At 38.1% G+C, this 24,215-nt stretch overlaps 1 protein-coding gene across 1 annotated transcript in view; it reads right to left on the reverse strand.

Moving 5' to 3' along the window:
* Nucleotides 1-2,253: 2,253 nt before the first annotated feature.
* LOC100539553 (supervillin-like) overlaps nt 2,254-24,215 on the reverse strand; it is a 41,665-nt gene continuing 19,703 nt past the window's right edge. Inside the window, exons 7-19 of the mRNA XM_019616318.1 lie at nt 23,825-23,908; nt 21,749-22,624; nt 21,248-21,418; nt 20,547-20,581; nt 19,425-19,486; nt 18,870-19,009; nt 17,998-18,093; nt 16,529-16,781; nt 15,111-15,134; nt 13,590-14,073; nt 11,958-12,177; nt 6,307-6,436; nt 2,254-2,403 (exon numbers count right to left, since the gene is read on the reverse strand). Of these exons, the coding sequence (XP_019471863.1) occupies nt 2,269-2,403; nt 6,307-6,436; nt 11,958-12,177; nt 13,590-14,073; nt 15,111-15,134; nt 16,529-16,781; nt 17,998-18,093; nt 18,870-19,009; nt 19,425-19,486; nt 20,547-20,581; nt 21,248-21,418; nt 21,749-22,624; nt 23,825-23,908 (2,710 nt within the window). The 3' untranslated portion in view covers nt 2,254-2,268. The remainder of the gene's footprint in view (nt 2,404-6,306; nt 6,437-11,957; nt 12,178-13,589; nt 14,074-15,110; nt 15,135-16,528; nt 16,782-17,997; nt 18,094-18,869; nt 19,010-19,424; nt 19,487-20,546; nt 20,582-21,247; nt 21,419-21,748; nt 22,625-23,824; nt 23,909-24,215) is intronic.

Genomic DNA, 24,215 nt, shown 5'->3' on the forward strand with positions numbered 1-24,215 from the left:
AAAACAGGCCAATTAGAAATACAGAAAAAGAAAAAATTCCCCTGGAACAGTAGTTCTGAATTAACTGAAAAAGGGATGACTTACACAGGTAGCTAAGAGCCGGTATAATCTGTCATTACTTGTATAAACAAGAAGCTGAGGAGAGGAGGAAGATGGTGATATTGGAATCTTTATTGAAATAGCTCATCCATTCCTATAATTTCTACACATGTCTATCTGGGACACTGATAGCTTTGGAAGCTTTTCTTGCCCACTGCTTGTGAGGCTAGCTGATGATACTAGTCTCTTCTAGCAAGGTAACACGTTTCTTGAGAGTATGCACTGGCACTCCACTGCACTTGTAGCACCAATTTGGGCTAAGGAAGGGATCACATCTAGGCAATGTTCTGTTTTGTTTCGTTTTTAATATGCAAGAAATACATGAATTGACAGTTTTCTATGTTGAGGATCATGATGGCCCCTAGATGTAGGAGTCTAAAACCAAGAATGAATGCTAAAAATGAGTTTTTCAAAGTGAGGATCCACTTAAAACCAGTGTCGTGAACTATTTAAAGAGATATTCCAAAATGTATCTGTCTTACAACACAGATAATTTCTCCAGTTTGGGGCAACTGTTCCTCTTTTAGGGCAGCTGAGATGAACAGCAATTGAAGGACCTCCCCTCTCCCCTGATGACTGCAGAGATATCAGGGTTATTAAGTTAGAAGATAAATTTACGTTGTCAATATATAAAGTGAGTGAACTCTCACAAAAGAATAAATAGGTTATCTTAAGTGAAACAGTAATAAAATTGTACTAAATCCAGAACTTAAAGAGAGAAGCCAAACCCAGTGACTTTCAGTTGATAGCCCCAAACCTACTTTTTAATTAAAAAGTTCAGAGTAAAAGATAATCCTCAGAAACTGGCCTGAAAGTGAACGTGGGAATGGTACATGTCAGTAGTCAAAATATTCGAACATAGTTACAGTAATCTCTACCATAATCATAATCCTCTGCTGTAGCAGTAAACCACCATCCTATGCATTCATTACCATTAATCATGCTAGCGAGAATGCTCCTGACACATCCCATGTACTGTGTTCAGAGGGGAATGGAGAACACAGTGCACTGATTGTAGAAATACAGCCACACATCTGAGCTGGAGGTAAGGCAATAAAGCAGAAGTAGGCTTGCAGATCTATCATGACCCATCTTGATATATCTATCAAGACTTTCCACTCAGTTCTCCTTGTTTTCTTGTGTTCAGCTTGTTTCTTTGCCTACTCCTGCCCTTATTGTTTTCACCTCTAATTGCATGACACAAGTGCTGTTTGCTCAAATAGAGATCTGGTATTCTACTTCTGTTCAAAGACAACTTCATTAGGTAGTTCTAACTGAATAAAGCAGGTTGTTTCACATTTCTTGTTATCTATTAATTCTTCCTAAGTAAATTCTTCCAATCATTTCTGATGAGTTTGCAAAGATGTACGCATGATTTTGCCGAAAACTTCACAGGAAGTTTTACTGCTTACAGTTGCAGCAGCAGATGTCTATTCCCAAGCAAACACAGTTAACTCTGTTACCACAAGTTGCTTTGGGAACATGCATCTTAGAGCTGAATGTAATTTTCTGTCTTACTTCTCACTTTGTTAATTAATTAGGAAGTTTGTACAGCATTTCACCTTCAATCTCCAAGGATGACGTTCAGCAGAGAGCTTGATTCTTTCAAGCTAGTACTACAGACCTTAAGAAAGAGAGAAAAGCAAGGAGATGGGGCAGTCAGAGAATAGAGGCTGTATGTGCCAAGGCAAAAATCCTTCAGATATGGAATAGGAAAAAAAAAGCATGAGAAGTCACCTCTAAGCAGAAGCAGCTTGCTCTGCACAGTTAATGAATTAAACTATTCAGACTTTTACAGTTGTATATGTACATTTCTCACAGAGAGGACAGGGCACATGGCATTTTATTCTGAAATAAATGCTGTACAGTTGCATGCTGCTCATTTTCTATGTTTTGTGTGTTTTTTTTATAAACAAGTGACAAGTTTTCTGTATTGTAATTAATGCAATAGCACCTCCTTCATTTCGTTTCTTATTCATGTAGTCTAACAGATAATGAACTTTTAGAAAATTAGTCATAAGGAAAACAATAGCAGAATGTGTCAGTAGCAGACATACTGAAGAAGGGTACACATTGTAGTGGTACAATGCTATGTTTCTTTAAAGCAGCCTTTGTTAAATTGGTTAATCAACTAAGAGGACTGTTAATTCCCTATATTAAAAAAAAAAGTCAGAATGAGTCTAATGGACACTGTTGAGCATTTGAACTGTGCAGACTTTTGCTCACCTGATTAATAGGTAGAAAAGGATGAAATTTATGGACAGCAGGTATAACAGGAGAGTAAGTAGAAGCATATACAGGTTCCTATGACAAGGACAGAAGCAAAGTGAAGGAATTAGAAAAGAACTGAACTGTCAGAGATGGGGATGGGGGAAAAGCACTCCTCTTCCCCCAAGTTCTTGGAGTAAATTAAATCTCAATCTTTAATCTTCTAGAAGCTTCTTCCCTACCAGAAAGCTAGAGATCAAAAAATGTTTTCATAATACAACAGCATGTTTACCAAAGTCAATCCATGCAAGAATTAAACAAGTTAGTAACAATATCACTACAACTCAACACAAAACTAAACAGCACAGCCAGGAGATAAAAATGACCTATGTATGAAAAGCGTATGTCTCTGTTTCATGCACCATTAAAATGATAAACCATGCCAACCAAGACGGGAATCATTCTGCTGCAAGTTTAATCATACCCTGTTAAATAACAAGCCACTTATTTTGAGGATAGAGGAAGGAATACTTAATGAAACTAAGATACTCAAAAACCATCTGGAGGGAACTGCTAAGCCTATAGCACCTAGCAAAGGTGGGTTCACCATTCCAAGCAAAGCCTACAAATAAGCCCTGCCTCAGAGCTGGTCTTACTCAAAGCTGATTAGGCACAGCTTTACCATCAATAATTATTCTTCCTTTCAGTAGGCTAAAGCAAATACAAAACAGTGCACAGAATACAGGCAATCGTAGCTCATTAGAGTGGCCTGAAATGAAGCCTAATCAGAAGAGCCTCAGCTTTGATTAGCACTGGATGCAAGTACTTGGATGCCACATCTGAAATAGACACAACTATTACTACAGTAAGAGACCAACAGTTTGTCTAAAGGTCGATTTTTAGCAGCCTACCCCTGTAAGATTTTTATACTCCTTATCTGCTCAGTCCCAGCCTTTAGCACCAGTACCAAGATGCAATATGAGCTTGCCATAAAAATTAAGAGCATTTGAAATATCATTCACTGCTTTAACGTTACTGCAATACAGTTGGTAATCACATTAATCAGGGTCTCCATTAAAGCCAGCTGACAACAGAACAGGAATTTTCATTCCAGTAAACCTTACTGTTTTGATACTAAGGAAAGATTTCAAAGTTTGTTAATTTTTCTATACACAGAAAAAAAAAAAAAAAGAAGTCTTCCACCAACTTAAGAAGAGGAATACAAACATAAAATCCAAAATTTTTTTTCCAAATAAAATGCATTTCTTTTCTCACAGTATGACACTTCACTGCCTACAGTTGTTCTTCTGATGTTAGAGCTACTCTTTAAATTCTCCAAGGATGTTTTATTGTACATGTAAGTCATTTATGAAGTCTCACAGCTTCCAACAAGTTTTCCTCAAATATGCAGCAATCATCAAAACAAGATGCTAGATCTCCATGTAAATCTCAACTGTTTTTTCTTAAATCTGTCTCTCTGAGTTAAAAACTTATTCTTTTATTTCCTACTTTATATTGCTGTCAGCTTTTCCATTAATTTCATGGCTTTTCTAAGTGTAGTCTACACATAAATGACTGTAACACCCTTAGAGAATTATCTCAACATGTAGACTACTGTGCAGAAGCATTTTGACTAACACTACTTAGTGTAACTATTTTATTGAAATGAATCTTTTACCTTTTGTTGATTAGAAGTAATCTAAAATTCTCTAACACTTCTATTTTAAATAGCTATGCTTCAGTAATCAAACCTCTAGAACAAGTTGAATCACTTTTCTAAGGACAAAAAAAAAATCTAAAAAGGTGCACTTTGCTATGTTAACAAGAGTTACTTAACACAATTAGAAAAACTTCAGGCATTATTGTGAGCCAGCAAGCTGTGACAGAAGCATACACACCCTTGTGACAAATGCATAGCTGTGATTTGTGGAAGGTGTGCTTTAACTAGCTCAAAACACAGTAGTCAATTCAATATCTGCACTTTTACCATAAATTCAGCAATAGAAAGCAGTAAGTACATTGTAGTCTCAAAGCTCTTCTACAAATGGAGACTTCAGTGGCATGTTGCCTCGTGGTCCTCACAGAGCAATAACACAACACTGAAGAATTATAGATAATATTTCCAGATTTGAGCACATCTGACAGCGATGTGTTGTAACCTGTGTGGTCAGCTTGGACGAAGCTTTACATTATCTGTCATGTATATAATAAATCAGCATCACAAATATTAATATTGCTGTGTGCCTGATCAGACATTTTTTTTCCTACACAGTCAAGATTTCACTGACATTTTGGCAGAACTGCAAACGCTTGGGTTTAGTCTCCACATAGCCGAGAGCTAACATGAACCAACACAGTGGGTGACCTTATGTCATAGAAGCTTCCACTGCTAGCACTACCACATCAAAGCTCACACCCTTCAAGCACTTCATGCTCTCTTATTTGCTTCAAAAGCCTAACTGGTGCTATGCTGAGTGAAGCTGCTAACACAGCAGGGAGGATATGGGTGCTGGAGAGCAAGAAAAAAGAAAGAACAAAGGTTTTGTCTCTGCCTAAATCTTGGCAGCTGCTTAAAGCTTTCTCTCTGCCCCATTGTCTTTAGGAGTACATCTGTAATCTGATCTCAACAGTTGTCATTTTGGAGACTAGGCTGTTAAAAATGTGACCACAGTTTTGCTTTCTTCAGTCAACTATTTGTGCTTTAGGACATCTTCAAACTAGCAACCTATTTTTTCAGCAAGCCCAAACTGCAAAGATCAGTTTTCTTGCCTTTCAGTACAGTTAACTAACACACAACCACCGAAGAGCTCAGGTAGAGTTATCCTTAATAATGACAGACTGTCACAACTTCTTACGTTTCACATACTGATGGAACATCTGTTATTGTTTGCTTACCTCTACTACTTAATAGAAATGGTATTTCACAACTAAATAATTAGATCCAAGGAGTGCTGTTCCCTTTGGTAAAATTGGTATCACAGATCTTATCAGTGGAAATATTCCTTCAAAAATCAGAGACTTTTGGAACAACTATTTCATCTTACTGACAGTGTCATTTTCAAAAATATTAAACGCAGTACAGAAGCAAATCTATATTAGTTTGAATTGGGATTCCATTCTTGAAGTAAATCTTTCATTAATCCTCTATTTTTTTTATTTTTTTTCCTCCCTGTGCTTTGGATCATGTTGCAGAACGAACAGATGTTTGGATGAAACTGAGGACCTGAAGCATACTCCTGGGCTCCCATTTAACACCACAGCTGCTAACAGGCAGTCAGGCCACAGGAACAGACTAAATCTAAAACCCATCAAGTAAGTATGGCATAGATACTGGTCCTCATCAGTAATTTTTATGCTTTACAGATCCACTCCTGATGGCCAACATAACCAAAAAGACATTGCTACAGTGTGCTAATGGTATGAACTTACCTTTCCTCCACACCTACCATCTCCTACTCTGCTCACTGATAAGACAAAATCCTTGTCCAAGAGGTTCTGGCTATCTACAAACAAAAAGATCACTAAAGACAACCAAAGGCTGAATGAATGATTCAGGAATGCTCTGGTGTCAGCACTTCCGTAGTGTTTCTATGATTGAACATTATTGATCAATTAAAAAAAAAAAAGCATATGGATAGAGGCAACATAGCTTTAGCAATGTGAAATTCTTCCAAGTTCATCCACAAAGAAAACACTTGACCTTAAAGTCTTAAGCCATTTTCACATACTTTGGTGCATGTGGTGGAAAACTTGTAAATATTCCAGAAGCCTTTGAAGGCCACTTCCTTATTGCTTTCATGAAGACAGACATGAAGACATGTTTAAAAAGCTCTCACATTGGGAGAATTGCTTTTTAAACAAGCCTGACAAGAAGAGGAATAGCAGAAGCTAGTAACTACTATTAGGCATGCCTGTCTCATGGGATGCATCTTCAAAGCTGAAGCATTTCAAGCAAGATTATTTTTCTAAACAAGGTTTTCCAAACAGGGATAGAGTTACCTTCCTCAACAGCTGCTCAACTTCTTGCATCTGTGCACTACGATCAGTGGCAGACACTTTTGCATATTCCTGCTTTTTACTCAGCCTGCTCTTCCAATCTTCTTCACCACTCTTCTTCAGCAATGCCAACCTAGAAGAAAAACCATGTCAAAAGATTAGCTTTAAATACTATACCTCCCATTATCCTTACAAGCTACCTCTATTGCCTCAGTAATGACACATTCATGAAAATTTGAAATTAAGTTTTCTAATTGATTGCAGTTATTTACATTTCCATACACATATACAAAGCCCATAAATGAACAAAAAGCCTTTACTGAACAGGTCAAACAAAAAATATCTGACAAAACACAGACATCTAGATCTGAGAAAGGCACTCCAGTTAATTTGTATAGTCAGTGGAAAATGCCAACACAATCAAGAGAGGCCAGGATACAATGCACACCGTCCTGAAGTAGACATATAAGCAGGTCAGATAAATCACTGCTATTTTTCCTCTTCTTGTCAATAATATACAGAGATTGACTAACTCAGCTACGGATGCTTATGCTGTAGATGACCAAAGTTAATGAGATGAATCCTATCACTAATATTTATTGTACTCATTAAAAAAGATTTTAAAATTTATCTTTTTTAAAACCCAAGAAGGAAAAAGTGTATTCAGCAGGCAGCTATCAATGAAGTCTCATCAGGCATGTCAAGTGATAACTTTGCAATTAGTGGTTGGACTAGAGTTCCGATGACTATCAGACTGCTAGAGAACATTTAACATCTTCTTGCTCATCTAAGATATTGCTGTCATAAATCAGTAGTTAAAACACACTAACAACTTGGTGCTACTGTGCTACAGCTGTGAACACTATCTGCAAGATTCAAGTGGTTTAAAAGATGCTTTAAGCTTAAAATGTAGATTACCACTAATCTCAGGTAAGCAGGATCTTGAAGAAGGGCTGTTTTCTAATCTTAACCAACATTCTGAACGTAGCACAGAGGGACAATGACTGTCCCCATGGGCAAGCAAATATGTTTGCTTTGATGGATTAGACCCTGTTTGTCCATGCAAATCCTGAAGTGACTAGTTTTGGGCACAGACAACTCAGTTCAGAATAGAAGGTCCACAAATACATGAATCTTGAGCTTATTTCTCTCAGAAATTAAACATTTGTATGAATTTTCTAGCTTTCAGAAATCATTCCTAGTATTCCATAAAATGTATATTTGTAATACCTGTTCAAACAATTGCACTGTTCCACTAAGTCATTTTATTTCAGTTGAATAGTTTGAACATTTTGCTGCATAGCAAAGAACAGTTGAAATTTTGCTACATAACTTTTTTAAACCTAAAGCATTCCAGCAAGAATTACACTAAGACCCTTAACCCTATTTGTATTTGCACAGTTCAGTAGGTTGGCAACCTGTTTCAACCACAGGAGGTGAAGATGTGTTTTCAGAGATGTGACTACTGTAACTGCCATAGTAAGTATGTGAGGGTTGTCCTGAACCTACAAGGAGAAGGGAGGGTTAGGACTGAATAGGTCTAGCCAGAAGCCAAGTTTCAGACAGTTGCTTCCTGCAGAAATCCAGGGACTGTACCTGTATAGAGTACTACAGGGAGTGTACAGTGTGGACTACTGATCTCTTCAAGAACACCCAGTTGGTCCTAAGGCAGTAGGCTGAGGAAAACTGAGGATTCAGAAGACAGTAAATCTACAGCGTACAATGGCAGTAAGAATGTTAGTATTCAATAAGGCAGTTATTTCCTCTCTTCCTCCCCAGGCAGGCAGTGCAGGCAGGCCTAACTGCCTGGCTGCTTCATACCTCACTGCACGGCATGAATAGGGGTGAAGAAGCCTCACAATAAGGAGCTGAGGCCACGGTCATTGCTTCCAGAATGTATACAAGATTTCACTGTCCAGAACTAATCTTCCAGAGTGCATCCATGCATGTGTGAAACTGCACAGGAGACCAAGATCAGATGGAATTGCCATCACACTGTTGATTCAATAGTTATGTTCTCTCAGGTCAGCTTTGCTTAGAAATGATCTTCAGTAACTGAAGCTGGAAGGCATTTTGATCAGCTCAGGCCTAGAATCATTTTGTTTCTAAAAATGTCTATTAGCTGCACAGCACAGAAGGAAAGATTTCTCTTCCTGTGTTTTTTTTTAAACCAGCATCGCTGCAGCGTTTTTGCCCAAGACACTGCTCCGAACAGCTTGGATGACCAGGAAGACAAAATCTCTAATTCTAAGACTGTTTTTGTGTCTTTGGAGACTGCTCTCTTCTCTGTTATAAGGATGGATTATTCACTGTCATCTTCCATTTGTACATGTAATAAAACAATGCGTTCCTAGAGTAAGGCTACGTCTGTCTGATCCAAATGATGAAATCACTCCTTAAAGAAATTGGTATGCCCAGCATGCCACTGAAAACTTTACTGCTGTGCAAAACCTAAAGCCATGCATTTGTTATGAACCACGGAGAGAGCATTAAATTCAGATCACTTTGACTCAGCAGCCATTGGAGGGCATTTTTTTGTTTAAATAAAGATGCAAAAACTGCTGAATTAAATCACAGAAGCAAGCTCAACAGATCAATAGCTTAACTCAGAAGGCAGATAGCAGCTGATTCTTTGGAAAGTCTGCAAAGAAAAAACAATCAAAGACAGTTTTTGGTTCTAACTCTTGGATCTGTTTAAGGTCTGCTTACTAGGTTCATTGCATACATCTAGTTTTCCACCTTTAATAAACAATTAATTCATTATTCACTTTTATCGATCTTTACAGACTTCCTCCTTTTCAACCAAAAGTTCCTTTTCCAATCTGAAAATGTTTTACTCTGTTCTTGGAAGGAAAAGCTTTATTATATATCTGCCCATCTTTGCAGCTTTTTCTGTGTCTTTTTTACCTGTTACTGAGATAGAACGATGCAAAGGTGTCAGGACAGATTCAAAGCAAAAGATTTCACATTTGAAGGGAAATATGAGCAAGATTTGAACAATAATTTTGCCTAAACTAGGAACGTTGTATGTGAAAGGCCACGTAAAAAAATGACTAAAAGAAAACAAAGATGCATCTTTCATCTGTGGCAGTATTTCAGTATCTGACTGAACTTGACACAAGTTTCACTTCCACACAGACTCCATTGGTTGCACTTGACAGGTACTTTCCAGCGGCCATTCATAAATCCTAGAGGCCAATCTGAGTGAAGAAACTACAAAATGGAAGCTGATGGTCAAAGAGTTCACAAATTCACTACATGTGTGAACTAGCCTACATAAGAAGCTAGCTGTGATAACCAAACATCAATGAAGGCTGAAAATAAAGCCTAGTCGTGGCTTGTCTTGACAAAGATTGAATGAAAGGGAGGTCCACCAACTACTTATCTGTGGTTTTTGAAAATGTTGATCATAGCATATAGCTGACTTCTATAGAAGAGCAGACCAGGTGGCCTTCTAGCAACTTCGGTCTCCATAAATGTACAGATACAGGCTACATGCAACTGACACTGTGTTCTAAGTCCTTCAAGACATTCCCCTTCATGAAGGCCTCTCCCAGGCTTTTCATTTGGCTGAAATCAAGGTGATTATAAAAAGGTTTCCAGTCTAACACAAAACACAGCCAAAGCAACTGTAAGAGAGGAGTCTCTGTTCCCTCTCACCTCCAAGTGGCATGTTGGCAGAACATATATTTTCTGTCTTGAAAAATCATAATTTTCAGTCTTCGACATAATATTGGTAATTTAAAAAATGCCAGGTATGCACTCACCCCGCAAGATAATACTACTTCAGTGAAATAAGGCTTTGTGGAAAATCACTTTCATCCAGTGCAACAAGTATGCATCCTGCCCAAATATCATTACATCTGTGGAAAAGCTGTTCTTCCATAAGGTGAAAGAATGTCTGACACAGCCAGAAAAAAATCACTGGATAGGAAGATGAAGTTCATGAATGCAAACAGAAAAAGAAAAAAACAACAAAAAACCCCAGCAAAGAAAAAACGATACCTAAAACACAAAGTGTAAAAGGTAATTTTTAGCAGAAATGCTCTTTGAGGTTTATGAATAGTTGGCCCCAGCTACGGACAAGCAAAAGATAAAGATATAACCAGTCATTAATATTATTTTATTAATTCTGGGTCAAGAAGAAGACTACTGTGCTATTTTGGAAAGCTAAAATATTTTGATACCAGCTCTGTCATTTGCAGACATTTGCAGAGTCAGCATAAAAAAATTCCTGACAAGAAAGCAGGTATTTTACGGTGTTAATTCTGGGATTAAGTAGATAGCCACAAAGGCTTAACAAAAGCAATTTCATATTGTGGGTGTGATTGACGGTCTGACAGGAACATCAGTTCCTCGTGAGACCAACTCAACTGAAGCATTAAATTTAGGACCAAAACAGCTGCTAACACATGGACTTTCACAATCCTTCCAATATTCGTCTCCCCATCATGCTCAGGGAAAACAAATCATTTACTACCCCAAAATCAGAAGTTATTGGACTTAAATCTTATATGACCAGACCACAACATATTACAAAAGGATGGGGGGAGGGAAAGGTTGCATTAAAATGAATTAAAAAAAACCCAGTGAACTGAAGTTGGTAAGTAAATAATTCAGAAAGGGATCCAAGACTGTACAGCTGTTCTAGTTGCTCTGCTCTCCACTTTATGTTAAAGGGATAAAAGGGAGTGAGGATGCTAAAAATGAGGATGACTCACACACCTAGAAATACACGAAGCAAGCTTTGGAATCCTTCCTTGCCTCACAGAGTGATGGAATACTTTGACACAGTGAAAGTTAAGAAGCTACTTTGTTGCATTGGTTCTACTTTCACTGTACAAAAGCTGAAGGATAAGACTATTTGTCAACTTGATGCAAACCACCATAACATCACTCACTGGACTGCTACTGGAACCCTTTCATACTCCACGGTTGAGTTTATACTCAATGTTTCAACTGAATTAGAATGAGTTTCATAAGTGCTACAAGCAGCTATTGTAATTCCAGCTAGAATTATAAGCACACAATAATTATCATTTAATTTCAGATTATAATGGTCTTAGGTTGGAAAAAATATTTCTAATACTCCTACAAACCTGTGAAGCTCATCATCCTTAAAAATCTCTGAGCAAAAGTCTTCTCTCAGAAGTCAAAATGGAAACTATGTATTTCTGAAGTGGGAAAAATCACAAAGCATATCCCCGATTTCCTGTACTCAGCTTACTAAGAGACCATTTCCATAAAGCAACAAAAAACCACACATTTTTTAAAAAAACACCCTGTAACTATTTTAACTGAAGAACCTGAGGAAGCATGTTGAGTATATCAGCATAAATGTAACTAGAATATGAATTTTTACTGCTTTCATTTCATTTTCTGATCTTCTTATTGATCATTCGGGTGGCTCTTTCAAAATCAGATTATCACGATCTCGCAAACAATAATTCTCATTCATCATCTGCCTTACAGGTGTGTCAAGCAGATTAGCTGCATATCTCTACTGTTAGCTTTTGACATCTAATAAAGCTCTATAATCACTGCTTAGCTTTCTGAGAAACAGGTTTAAACCTTCTCTCTTATATCACTCTAATAACTTATAACTTTATAGGTTTCAAAAAAAAAAAAGAAAAAGAAAAGTGAAATTCAAGTACCTTTCCTTAATTGACATCGTTTTGCTGGAACTATCAAGGGCATCCTCAGTTGTCTGCATTTTGCTCTCTCCAGCAGAAAACATCTCACAGGAATTCTTGTAGAATTTTCCCTCCAGTTGTTCAGACAGCTCCTGTAGCCTACAGGATGGCACAGCTGCACTCTGTGAAAGCGTCCTCGTTGCTGGCATGCTGGTGAGTTCAGTAGTAGGCTCAACATGGTCTGCCCAGTCAAAAGAAAAGTGCTGAATTACACTTAGCACTATTCTCAAACCTTTTTTTAAAATTACTAACACTAAAACAACTGATCTGCTTTTTCATATTCAAATCACACGCTGTCCTAACAGAGAAAAAAAGTTCTGTCTGAACTAGCATAGCAAGATTAATTGTTCAGTATTATCTGCTGCATAGACTGGTCCCTTCTGACTGAAGTTCACATGAAGCTGCAGAGTATCATGTTCAGTACTCAACTCTGAACTTCATACAGCTGAGGCACAAACTGCTGCTCCTGTCATCATGCCAACAGGAGAAAAAAAACCAGACTGATGAAAGAGAGAGGGGAACAAAGAGCAGGATAAAGAAAGGAAAATTTAATAAAGTTAATATATAGGTAAAGCATTTTAATGTACAGGTAGCACACTAGGAGAATATTTAATAATTTAATGAAGATCTTGTTTTCTAGGAAGATCTTAGGGACATATTTTCCTGAGCTGCAACTCAACCACAGGAAAAACTGCCCTGAGAAAAAAATAAACGCATGTTATCTTCATTTTTCTTTTTGAAATTCTGCAAGCACAACATTCCCTGTTACAGGTCTGCTCCTGTTCTATCCGTTCTGTCTCCCCAGGAGTCAGAGAAATTTAATTAGGATGGTCACTGATTTGAGGAATACAAGCAGAACCGTATCTTTCTCCCTACATCTGTTTGGAGACCATTTACATTTAAAATAAATTAACTTCATGGATCAATTGCAAAACTGTTTCCAGCACCACAGAGCACTCTTCACCTGTACCCCAACCTAGTAAAAAAGAAAATTGCTCTAAGAATTACTTGATTTACATTTGTCACAACACTGATAGGAAAATAATACCACTGCTTAAAAAACCACCCACAACTAGCTATGTATGTCCATATGCAGTTAATATGAAGACAATGACTCAGAGCAGACTCCACAGTTTGCAGCAGATACTTGACCTGGAGCACCTAGTTCAGTGTGTTCAGGATTTCGGAGGACAGGGGCAAGAGCAATGGAAGAAAGAATACATCTTAACTTCAGCATATACTACCATTTCTTTCAAAGTAAGAAAATATCAGTAAAAATGAGCCATCTCTAAGGCATGAAGTGTTATAAGAACAACTAAAAAAACTGCACTTCCAAAACTTAATGGCTGAGAAGTACATGCAACATATTAACTACTGCTTTCACTAGCTCAAGCAGCATTAAAAAATAAAAACGAAATAGTCTCGATAACACTTGAAAAGAAGTTGTAAAACAGAAACACTGCTGTTTGCTGAACCAAATTACACCAACAACGAGTACATATACTGCACCTCTGTGCAAAGTCTTGCTTTTCACATCACTTTCCAAATCCATTTTTTCTTCAAAGGAGTGACTTTCTGTGACTTCCCATTTACCTTGCATGGTATCAATTTCCTTCCTTTCAAGAGGCTGAAAAAGTGGTTGTGAACTAAACAGTTCCATGCTGCCTTTCCTCAGGAAGCTGTAGGCTGCCTCTTTATGGTAGTCTCCTGTTTTTTCAAGAACAGGATGTGTGGTTTCATCCTCAAAGGAGCTGTACTTTCTAATTTCATTAGCCTCATGTGCTAGAAACCTCTTTCCCTCTTCGTCATGCTTCTTTGATGCTCTTTTGCTTTCTAGCACTTCCATTGAGGGCTGCCACTGTTCTGACTTCTGTGTGCGTTTTCCTGATGAGTCTGAGCTTTCTGCTGAAGCATGGAATCTCAAATCATCTTTTGTGGCAGCACTCACACTTCCATCACTACGTGGCTTTGCATGCACGTCTCCAGCAAACAGTGCAGAAAGGGCAGAAGCCATTGCTGAAACTGATGTTGAAACTGTACTTGACAGGGGAGTAAGTTTTCCACTTTCGTTTTGAACCTATGAACAAAAAAATAACAGAAATAAAAAACAACCTGAGAGTTCCAAAATCATCCATTTCCAAGAAAAGTCAAAATCGTACATTCCCAAAAAAAGTGTATCACATTAAGTTCCTCACAGCAGAAGGTGTGCTTCCATACGAATATACTGCTCTACAGAAAGAAAAGGAGAGCAACAATGCCCCCATAATTTGTCTGCAAACAGGTGATTCCACCCAGGGTAAAAATGACTGCACATGAACAGTAGCATCGTTAGCAGTAAAGGGTATATGCATAGCATGCAGTACGACATGTCAGAGCTCCATGAAAAGATTTGTACTGACCTGGTGCTGCACAGCACTGGGAAAAGAAATTAGTTCAGGTTCCAGACGCCGGATGACATGCCATGTGCCCAGGCTAATCAACTCTGTGTCTCAGCAGGGCTAATTAGCTTTGGCACGGCTCTGCTCTGATACGGTCATGCAGCTTCCAGCTCTGGAGCCAGCACAGCACCACAAAGAGCATTCTGTGCTGACAGTGGGCACACATTTCTGACACTTTTGCTACAAAAATCACCTTCGCAGAGGACTGTTAGTCTGAGACTTTTGGATTCCAAACATTTTCTGTCCCATACATCTCTGAGCAAAATATTAAAAGAACTCCAAATTTGCTTTGGTGGCCTCTGCAGTACGTTTTCTACACAAATACAATACTTTTTCTGAAGTTTTTCTAGACAATTGAGATGAAAATTTTCCCTGAAATGCAGAGCTTGGCATTTTCTTCTCCAAAGAGGACAAAGGCAGTGAGAGTATTTGTATGCCTTCAAACAAATCAGGAGATGGCTTTTGTTTGACTTATTTGCTGTTTTCTTAAACTGCAGGGCTAGAGAACAGCATGCAAAAGGAGTTGACAAAAATCACACCATCAGGAGACAAACAACTGAGAACTTACAATGCACATGCAAATTCCACAATACACTCATAAACACATCAGAAAGCAGAGCAAAGACTACTACAGTAGCTCAAAGATTCAAAAAAAAAACATTAATAAAATAGTTACCGGTTTACTCTTTTTCCATTGCATCTATCAGAATCAGAAATGTAGAGGAGATCAGCAAAGAGATTTCAGCCTTAATTACAAGACATTTATTTACATTTGCAATTACGTATTTTGCGAATGAAACCTCCAGTTGCCTATTTTGTTACTGCATTTATATTTCTTCCTACAAAAGCCTTAACTGTCTCTCCAAACTCCAAATGCACAACACGCTATATGAAGTCTTTTTGCCAACACATTCTCACTGCACTCTGATTCAGAGGCAAGCCTGGTTTCTTTCGCTAGGTTCAGAAAGAGATGACAAAACATGCTTCCTCTGCGTTTCCTTGCCTGAAATTTAAGTTCATCTGTAAAAGCCTGACAAACTGAAGTGACTGTCACTGGCTTCTTTCTCCTCTGCTTCAGCGCAGTTCTGTTGATCACATTCCTGGCCCCCAAACATATTAGTAACACCATCATAGAGGAGTCCAGGATGTGACAGTAGTTAGCATTAGAAAATGAATGCAAACAGTGCTCTGTAATGCCTGGAAATCTTTATGTATACATGCCAATTATATACTCCTGCTTCAAGGCATAATGTACAGTTACATAGCCATACAGCTTTGCACCAATATGGTTAAAGAATCCTACCTTCTCACAATTCTATTATTATATGGAAACATGTAAACATGAATGAGAATACGGAAAGAAAAGTATAGGAACTTTCTCACACTCAGATTGATCCAAATTTGTAGAAGCAGAACATGCAAAGCTGTTGTCCCTAAGGAATGGATTTTTCTGTTGTGAACATCAGCTCTGAAATACTGGCCACTCTGATCTCAAACTTCACTAAAAATACATTCCTTTCCAGTTTCGAAGAATTCTGGAAGGGGAAGCCCAATTCCACTCCACAAATTAAATCACTTCATTTTGACTGGAAATTTCTAAATTTCAGAAGTATTCTGCTTTGGGGGGAAAAAAAATAAAAATTAGAATCAATGCCCTCTCCTGTAAGAAAACGACAGAGCAGAGCCCTAATGATGGAAATAAATAACGCCTTCAGGAAAGCATTTGAAAGATGCACATCATAGACTTCAATAACGAGATGTGTCACAGTTTTCAGCCCTTTGGTCAGGAATTTACTTTCAGAAGACATACAGCATTGCACAGGAAAAGACAGATGCTATGCAAGGTACAGCATGCACTCATCAGGAAAATGACATACTCTTAAAGTACTAAAAAAAGAAACCCATATAAATGAACTCAAACATTTTGGAGGATGCTGTTCCTCTATGTCTGCTTCTTGACAAGTTTTTTCCTGTGAATATGTCATGACCCCTGCGTGTAGCTTGGAGCAAAGACCAGCTGTCATGGCATCTTACGCAGAAGCTGTTTTCTCTGATGAAAAGATACAAACAAAAAACAGCTAAGATTGCACTTACCTGCTCAACTTCTCCAAGAGTGACTGGCTGGGTCTGGTAACGAGTATTCATCCTCCTGTGCCTAATATCTCCTCGACTCCTTGTGGATATAGCCCTGGATACTGGCTGAGACAGTTTGTTAAACAAAGCCATCTTTTCCGCCAAGCTTAATGTGGAAGAATCTGGTTCATCGGATTGATCTTGCCCCATAGCCTCTTTGGCTGCTCTTATCTCCTCTTTAGCTAATATTTTTTGGTGTGCTGATGCCTGCAAGCTGAAGAAACAGAACTGGAAATGAGTTTTAAAGATGCTGTTGCAAAGTTTTAAAATCTTAACCTGAGAGAAGCAGAAGAACTTGCATATGAAGCATAATAGCCAATGTAATGTAGCAGCCTAAGTGATTATGCAGTGGTTCAACATTGGCACGAAGGGTTCCAATTAAACAGCTGAAGATTTAAAGAAATGTTAATTTTTCAATCACAAATTCATTTGATTATGATACCACAATTTTTGGGAAGGGAAACTCAAGACTGAAGACAGGCTTTTGAGACCTATCGATTTATACATAATACAGATCAATGGAGAGATATTTAAGATGCTGCTGTAGAACAAACACTTGTCCTACACTGTAATTTATATAAAATTCAGCTTCATTAGAAATAATTTGTGGAGCACATTTTATAAAACATGTAAAAGATGGATTTAAACTCCAAGTTAGTGCGGCTTTTAGGTTAGCATAAATTGCAATCTCTCTTTCAATTTGAAGGAGAATAGAATTCGTGTTTATTTTTTGTTTGAGTTATATGGGGTGACTCAGTAATAAAAAAATAATTTTGTAATTTACTCCATTAATTTTTAAGATTGTATGACCAATGCTGAAGGCAGACACATTCATCCATAAAAGCTGTAACTGCACTTGTCTCTACAATAACGTTTTATTCACCTCTAGCTAAATTCAGCTACATTTAAGGAATTAGTATATATATTTTCTGTTGTGCTCTTTGCTGAAATGCTCTTGTTCAGAACAGGCAATCAGTATTTTGCAACGTTACCTATAGGTGGTGCAATTTCTTATCTTTCCTTAAATTTCACAAGCTAAAAAATATATGTAGAGACAGACAAAGAGGGTATGTCCGGCTTGTGAAGTCAAGCACCCAGCTTCGGTTTTTCATGTCAGGATGACATTATTGTATAAAAACATAACAGAGCGAAGAGGCTTCTGCCAGGTCTGCTCACATGCAATTTCATGTTTTTCACGTATAAGAATAGGTGAGTGTGGTTAGAAAGATCCTAAAAACAGATGCTTGACAAAAAAAGCTGCAACGTTTCATCATGCAAACAAACATAAATGAATTTGACAAGTGTTTTAGATATTCTTGAAACGAGTTTTCACTTGACACATTGAAAAAGGCATTCAAGACTTTAAAGATGCATCTGCTATTGAGGAATCTTGTGCTCCATGTAACATGCATGTTTATCCCCCCCAGTACCTGGTAGGTTGTACAGTGCTCTTAACTACAGTGGGACTAGGTACTCTTGTCACTACTGTGTGGGTATTCACAGAACGTGAAGCAGGGGTAGTTTCACTTTAAAGAATTGCCAAGGAAGGAAAATTCACAGAGAGAGAGAAGAAAAAAGCATTAAGAAAAGCAATACATTAAGTGTTAACTACAGAAAAGACCAAAAACAAAACAAAACAGAAAAAAAACAAACAGCAATAATTTTTAATTAACAGAGTTACCTGCTATGAACTTTGCAAAACAACCTCAAATACTTCAGAAGAACTAAAAGCTTAGAGGAGCAAACAGGTTGTCTCTTGAAGTTGCTGTTACCCATAATGTTATCTTTTAGCAGACCATTAGATGGATGTCCATTTGCCTTTTTTTTTTCCTTTTTTTTTTTTTTTCCTATTTTTCCCCCAAAAATATTTTCCTTCTTTTAGGAAAGCTTCATGATGTCCGAGCAGAGTGCAAAAAATGTTTTCAAGGTGTACACTTGAAATTCCACACTCTAAAAGGTTTACCCCAATACAAATACATTACATGAGAAATTGTGCAGACTTCAATCAGTGCAAAATAACCTTTTCATTTGAGTTACAATCCAGTGCTATGAATAATCCCTTTTTCCTAATCCACAGGTTCATAAAACTGCTAAATTACAGTTCATGCATTTGATACTTTACTATTCCCTCTATTTCAAAAAGAGAATTTCAATATAGCTTCCCCTGTGGTTCTCAAGGAAGTCGGCCCTTAAGAAAACACATTCTTTGTGCTACAAAGTTGTAAACACCACATATATGGAACTTATTCCCAGATTTAAAAGCAGGAACCAAGGTTAGAGCCAATACATGCACAAGACTTACGTAGCTGCAATGACCACTTCCTCACTGGTAATTGGCTGCGTGTGTGATCTGTCCTGCAAACGCCGCATTCTTCTCTCTACTGCTGAGCTTCTCGTAGGTGGTTTAGGAATATTCTTCATTTCAAAAGATTTTTCCATTTCCTTAGAAGACAAATGTCAGAATTCAACCTGTGTAAGAAAAGTTCTAAACACTAATTTTTTTTCAGCCTTCTTGGTTGCAAAGTATTAATTTTGCTGATTGTCCACCTCTGAATTAGAAGCAGGCTACAATCACATAATAGGCATCACGCAGTTAAAATTAACTACACATCTCTTTAAATAATGTTCTCAAAGAAGGCTTTAAAGCAACAGGTCTGCTGTGTAAGTAAATGAGATAAAGTAAAAAAAAAAAAAGTACGTACTTGGACTTGGTTAAGTGCATTACACTTCATTCTTATTAACTTAGTGACCATCAGCATCTTGAATATGAAATATTCAGCTATGAACTCAGCAACCTTCTGCATCTTGAACATTAAATGTTTACCTCTATTTTCTATTAAGAAAGTTTAATACTTACTCTAAAAAGCAGCCTCTTTGCAGCTACACTTAGTTTGGCTCGGTCATCTAATTTTTCTTCGTCTACAAAAAGTAAATACAGAAAAGCTGATATTAAGTTAAAGTTTTTCTGACTAAGAGATTTCTGAACTCACCCTAAATGATGTTTAACTAATGAGAAAAACGTTGGAAGACAAAAGATGACTGCACTCTCTTTCAGTTGAAGATATACCATGAAGAAAATTGTATAAAGTTTTACTTGTATTTACATGGATAGCATCAGAGAAAAATTCTGGACAGGCTTACTAGAGCAAAGGAATTTTCTTCATTGCAGCTCATGTCCTTTCAGGTTAAGTAGAGAAACTTTTATGAATGATCATATATATTATGGTAGCCTCTGATAACACACAGACTAAGAAACTTAAACTAAGAAAAAGATCAGTCTCTTAAGGCTCATTATTCACTGTGCTGCACATCTATTTTCTCTCAGTCAGCCAGACATGCTGGTCTTTCTGATTACCACCTTGTTTCCCCATTTTTCAGAGGTTCAGCTGGTATCCTGAGGAGCTGAAATCAGCATCCTCCAGATCCAACAGACAGCATCTCAAAGCTGCAGAGTATCAGCTTTCAAATAGCACAAGGCATTACATCTAAATTTAGCTACTCATGAGATTAGCTTCTTAATTTGTGCCAGACTTGCTGAGAGCGACAAGAGGAAAAGAGAGGCAAGATGGCAGACAATTATATAATTTAATAACCAGCATCTTCCAACATTCTTAGCTAGAAAATACCAATATGATTTTCCCATTATAACAAAGTCTTTTTGTTATTAGACTTAGAACGCGGCTCAAAAGAAGTTTTTGGTTTTTTTTCCAGTCAGATAAATGTAATTATGTTGAAAAAGCAAGCCACTCCATCATCTGCCCCTCATATATGCTTAGATATCTGCAGACTTTCAAGCTTAAGTGAATTTAAAATCAAGACTGCAGCAGAACGTGGCCCAAGGAAAAGTGGTACTTCAAATATATATAGTTACTGATGCTTATTTTCAGATGGATTTATTTTTTGCATTATCAAATACCACTTCAGTAAAGAAAGTACACTCATTCCCATTTCTTCCTTTGAAAATAGCATAGTGACGTACCGTCAGCAGTTGGTATTTCTGCACACAAAACGGACCTAGTGAAAAATAAACAGAAACAAGTTAGCTTGAAAGAAGACATCAAAGATTAGACTCAAACTCCATCTGAAGCAGCAAGACCTCAAAATTCTTAAGAATAGAGAAGCCATGCCTATCTTTCAAGGTTCAACAACTTTCAACTAATTCCTCTTATAACATCCTTTAATAAAATTGAAAGGCAAGCAATCACATCCAAACTTTACTAAAGTAAAAATACTAAAGGATAAGGAAAATTATTTTCTGTTGATCTCACAGAAGACTAAGGTCTAAGATTTGCTGCCCGGTCTATTAACATCAAATACGTAGATTTGATTGCTCACAATCAATGAAACAGAGTAGGATGGACTCTCTATTCTATATAATTCTTTTACGACAACAAACAAAATCATTTATCGTCAGACAGGTGCAATACTTCACAACAACTGACTGTCAACCACTTCACATACAGAGATTTGCAGCAAATTGCTTTCTGTTGATTTTTATTTTGTAAGAAACTTCACACCCAAGTCAATTGGAATTTATTCTATAACAAATGCTTGATTTTTTTTTTTTTTAAGAATGATGCTAACCTTTTAAAATAATGATGCTAACAAGTGAACAAATTTTCTTGACACGCTCACATCTCCCTGCACCAGAACGCTACACAGAGCTGCACACATGCCTACCTATCCATCTCCTTTCGTTCTGCTGATGTTATAGGTTGGGTTTTAAATCGCTCAGAAGTCTTTCTATTTTCACCAGGAGTGAAATAGCGCCTTGGCCTTCGCGGCCCTCTTTCACGGTCACCACCAGCAGGCAAAGCGCTGCCTGACGTTGACATCTCAAACCGAGATTCGCTTTTAAACCACACGATAGAAAGTGCATAGAAAAGAAAACAGAAGAGAGAAGTAAAGCATAGATGTAAGCACCTCAACAGTTCAACAGAGATCACTCTGCATGCTCCTCCAGTAACATGCACAGACGGACACATTTCAGCTCCCCACACCACAACTCGCACTAGCAAGCAGAAGCACGGAAGCGGGATTCAAACCATCTCAGCCTCCAATACACACTGGTGAGAGCTAAGCTGTGTGCTGTAAGTGCCGAACACAACTGATGTTGAGTGTGTGTCATTTTGCCAAGGACGTGCAACTTTCACACGAAAATACGTCTGAAATGTCACCTACAGGTCTGTTTTCTTGCTGGCATGAGCAGTTTCCAGAAAGACATTACGGAGCTGGGCAACAGAGACCTTTGTGTCAACCATGCCCATCTCGCCATTTGCTGCGTTTGCTTCCATGCTCTTACTATGAAAAGCTTCTAGCTTAGGAGGCACAGTATAGTCAGACATTGAGCGAGTCAGGACTTTATGCTTTGACACCTTCCAAACAGGGCCTTTTGCCTGCGCCGGCTGCGATACAGACCCGCTCTGTATGTACATGACAGCTTCGCTCCTCTCCATGTTCTCAGGTGTCTTCAGCTGCTGCTCAGGCGCCTGCTTATTTCTGCACTCCTGCTCCTGCTGAACATCTGAGCCAACCTTTGGCTTGCCTGCAGATGAACTCCCCACACCGGTATCCAGGTCTTCTCCTCCAAATAGGCCTTCATGGCTCTTCCCTTGTTTGCGAATCTCAGATGGCAAAATTGGCCTTCTGCCTTTGGAAGCCTGCTCGCCCTCCGGGGATTCCTCTTCGCCAGGCTTTACTCCATAAGCCAGCGCCTCTTTCTTTTCACCCTCCAGTGCAGTGGCTGCTGATGATTTTGTTAAGGGGCTGACACTGTCTGGAAGGAGGCGGCTGCCAACAAAGATGTTTTCTGGTTCTTCTGTTGCCATCAGCTGAGCTGTGTGTGCAACGCCAGCAGGCTGAATATAGCCATGTATTGGTTGGCGGACCGCGCTGACGGGCTGATTGAGAACCCTGTCAAAGGCAGATGTTTCTGTCTGAAGAGGCATGTAGTGGGCTGGCACTGGCTGGGATTTTCTCTGAGATACACTGTCTGTGACAGGTTCAGGGCTTCCACGTGCACTTTCCTCTTTCACCAGTTTCTCTCTAACTTTTACTCTTTAAGAAAGAAAAAGGATTAAAGCCGTGAACAGCAATACCCAACAAGGGAAGGAACATAGATACCTACTGTGGGTATAGACAGCAGTATCGTGTTAAAATAAAAAATAAATGGTATATATAAGGAAGTCACATTATAATGCAACCCCTTTCTACCCCCCAAGTATTCAAAGTGATATTGCTTAAAAACATTCAGGGAGAGTCATAGGTTCTCAAACATGCATGGCTCCTGAGAAAACATTATAAGTGCAAGCCTCAAAGCCCTAGGTGAGATGGCTACCACTGTTTGGAGGGCTTGAAGGGGATCAAAAGAGAAAAAAAGAGACAAATCTTGGTTTGAAAGTAAGCAATCCAGCTCGAAGTATGTGCAATTCCAGGCTTGCCACCATCATACTTTGGAATGTTTATGTTACTAAAAAAAAGTACTACTTAGAAAAAGGGAAAAATTTTGAGAGAATAATTCAGGATATCCAAAGTTATCCAAAACATTAACCTTTCTTGTCGTTATTTCTTTTCTCCCCAAGAACTGGTGCACTTGTTAGTGAAACTTCTCAAGTTTACTCAAACACAAAGTTTATTCAGTCTGATAAAGTGATTCTTTCAACTATAATGCACGTATCAAGCATTTTCCAGAACATCCACAATGACGTTAGTATCGGGTTATAAGAATTATTCTAACTAGGAATGCAGAAAAAAGTCTTCCTGCAGTGCTTTGCACGGTAGGCTAAAGGTATGTGTTACTGAATGGGAGGAAGCAGCTGCTTGTAGCTCTGATCAAGAGCTTGATATATTTTTCAATATTACATTATTACTTTTTTCACACCATCACCTTTGGAATTCAATGAATTAATTGTAAGGAAGGCTAACATGGATTGGATTAAGATGGAAAAATCTGTTGGTTTGCAGAGTGCAAAATGAGATAAAATAAGTAGTTACAAAAAATAAGGGAAGCTATTATGATAACAGTTGTGGAAAAGTGAGGGGCATTTATATTTCTTCAACAGAATATCAATTAGTCACAAGTCACAATAAAAGCAGATGCTTCAGAAAAGTTTAAACATTTGCTTATCTGCAAGGAACAATACTTTGTAACTCACTGCTGTTAAGGGAAAGTAAAGGGCAAATGTTAAATCATGACAGGGTAAAGGGGAAAAAGGAGAGCTTCACAGTCCACTTGTTAGCCACACAGCTCTGTGATACCTGGAGGGCCAGCTGATAAGAGATGGTGTGTCCCCTTCTGAATCTTTCTGAAGGAACCATTCAGGTTTTGCTTTCCCTGCACTACTACAGAAAACAGAACTTCAGGTAGTTTTGGAGAAGGTTGCAATGCATGCTCACCCTCAGCTCCCACTCTTCCCTCCCCCATCTTCATCTCAAAACCTTGGCGTTTTTTAAAAAAGATGTGATTACTTTGTTACTGAAAATGGTTAAGGAAAAGGAAAGTACAGCACATTAATAAAAATACAAGGTGACAACCTGTGAAACAGACTATCACATTTCCACAAATGACTACATTGCCTTCTGAGCACTGTTTTGTTGTTGTTCTTGTTTTTTTTTTTGCAAAGCTAAGTTTGCCAAGTGTATATTGTTC

Source organism: Meleagris gallopavo, chromosome 6 (assembly GCF_000146605.3).
Source record: "Meleagris gallopavo isolate NT-WF06-2002-E0010 breed Aviagen turkey brand Nicholas breeding stock chromosome 6, Turkey_5.1, whole genome shotgun sequence".
NCBI lineage: Eukaryota > Metazoa > Chordata > Aves > Galliformes > Phasianidae > Meleagris > Meleagris gallopavo.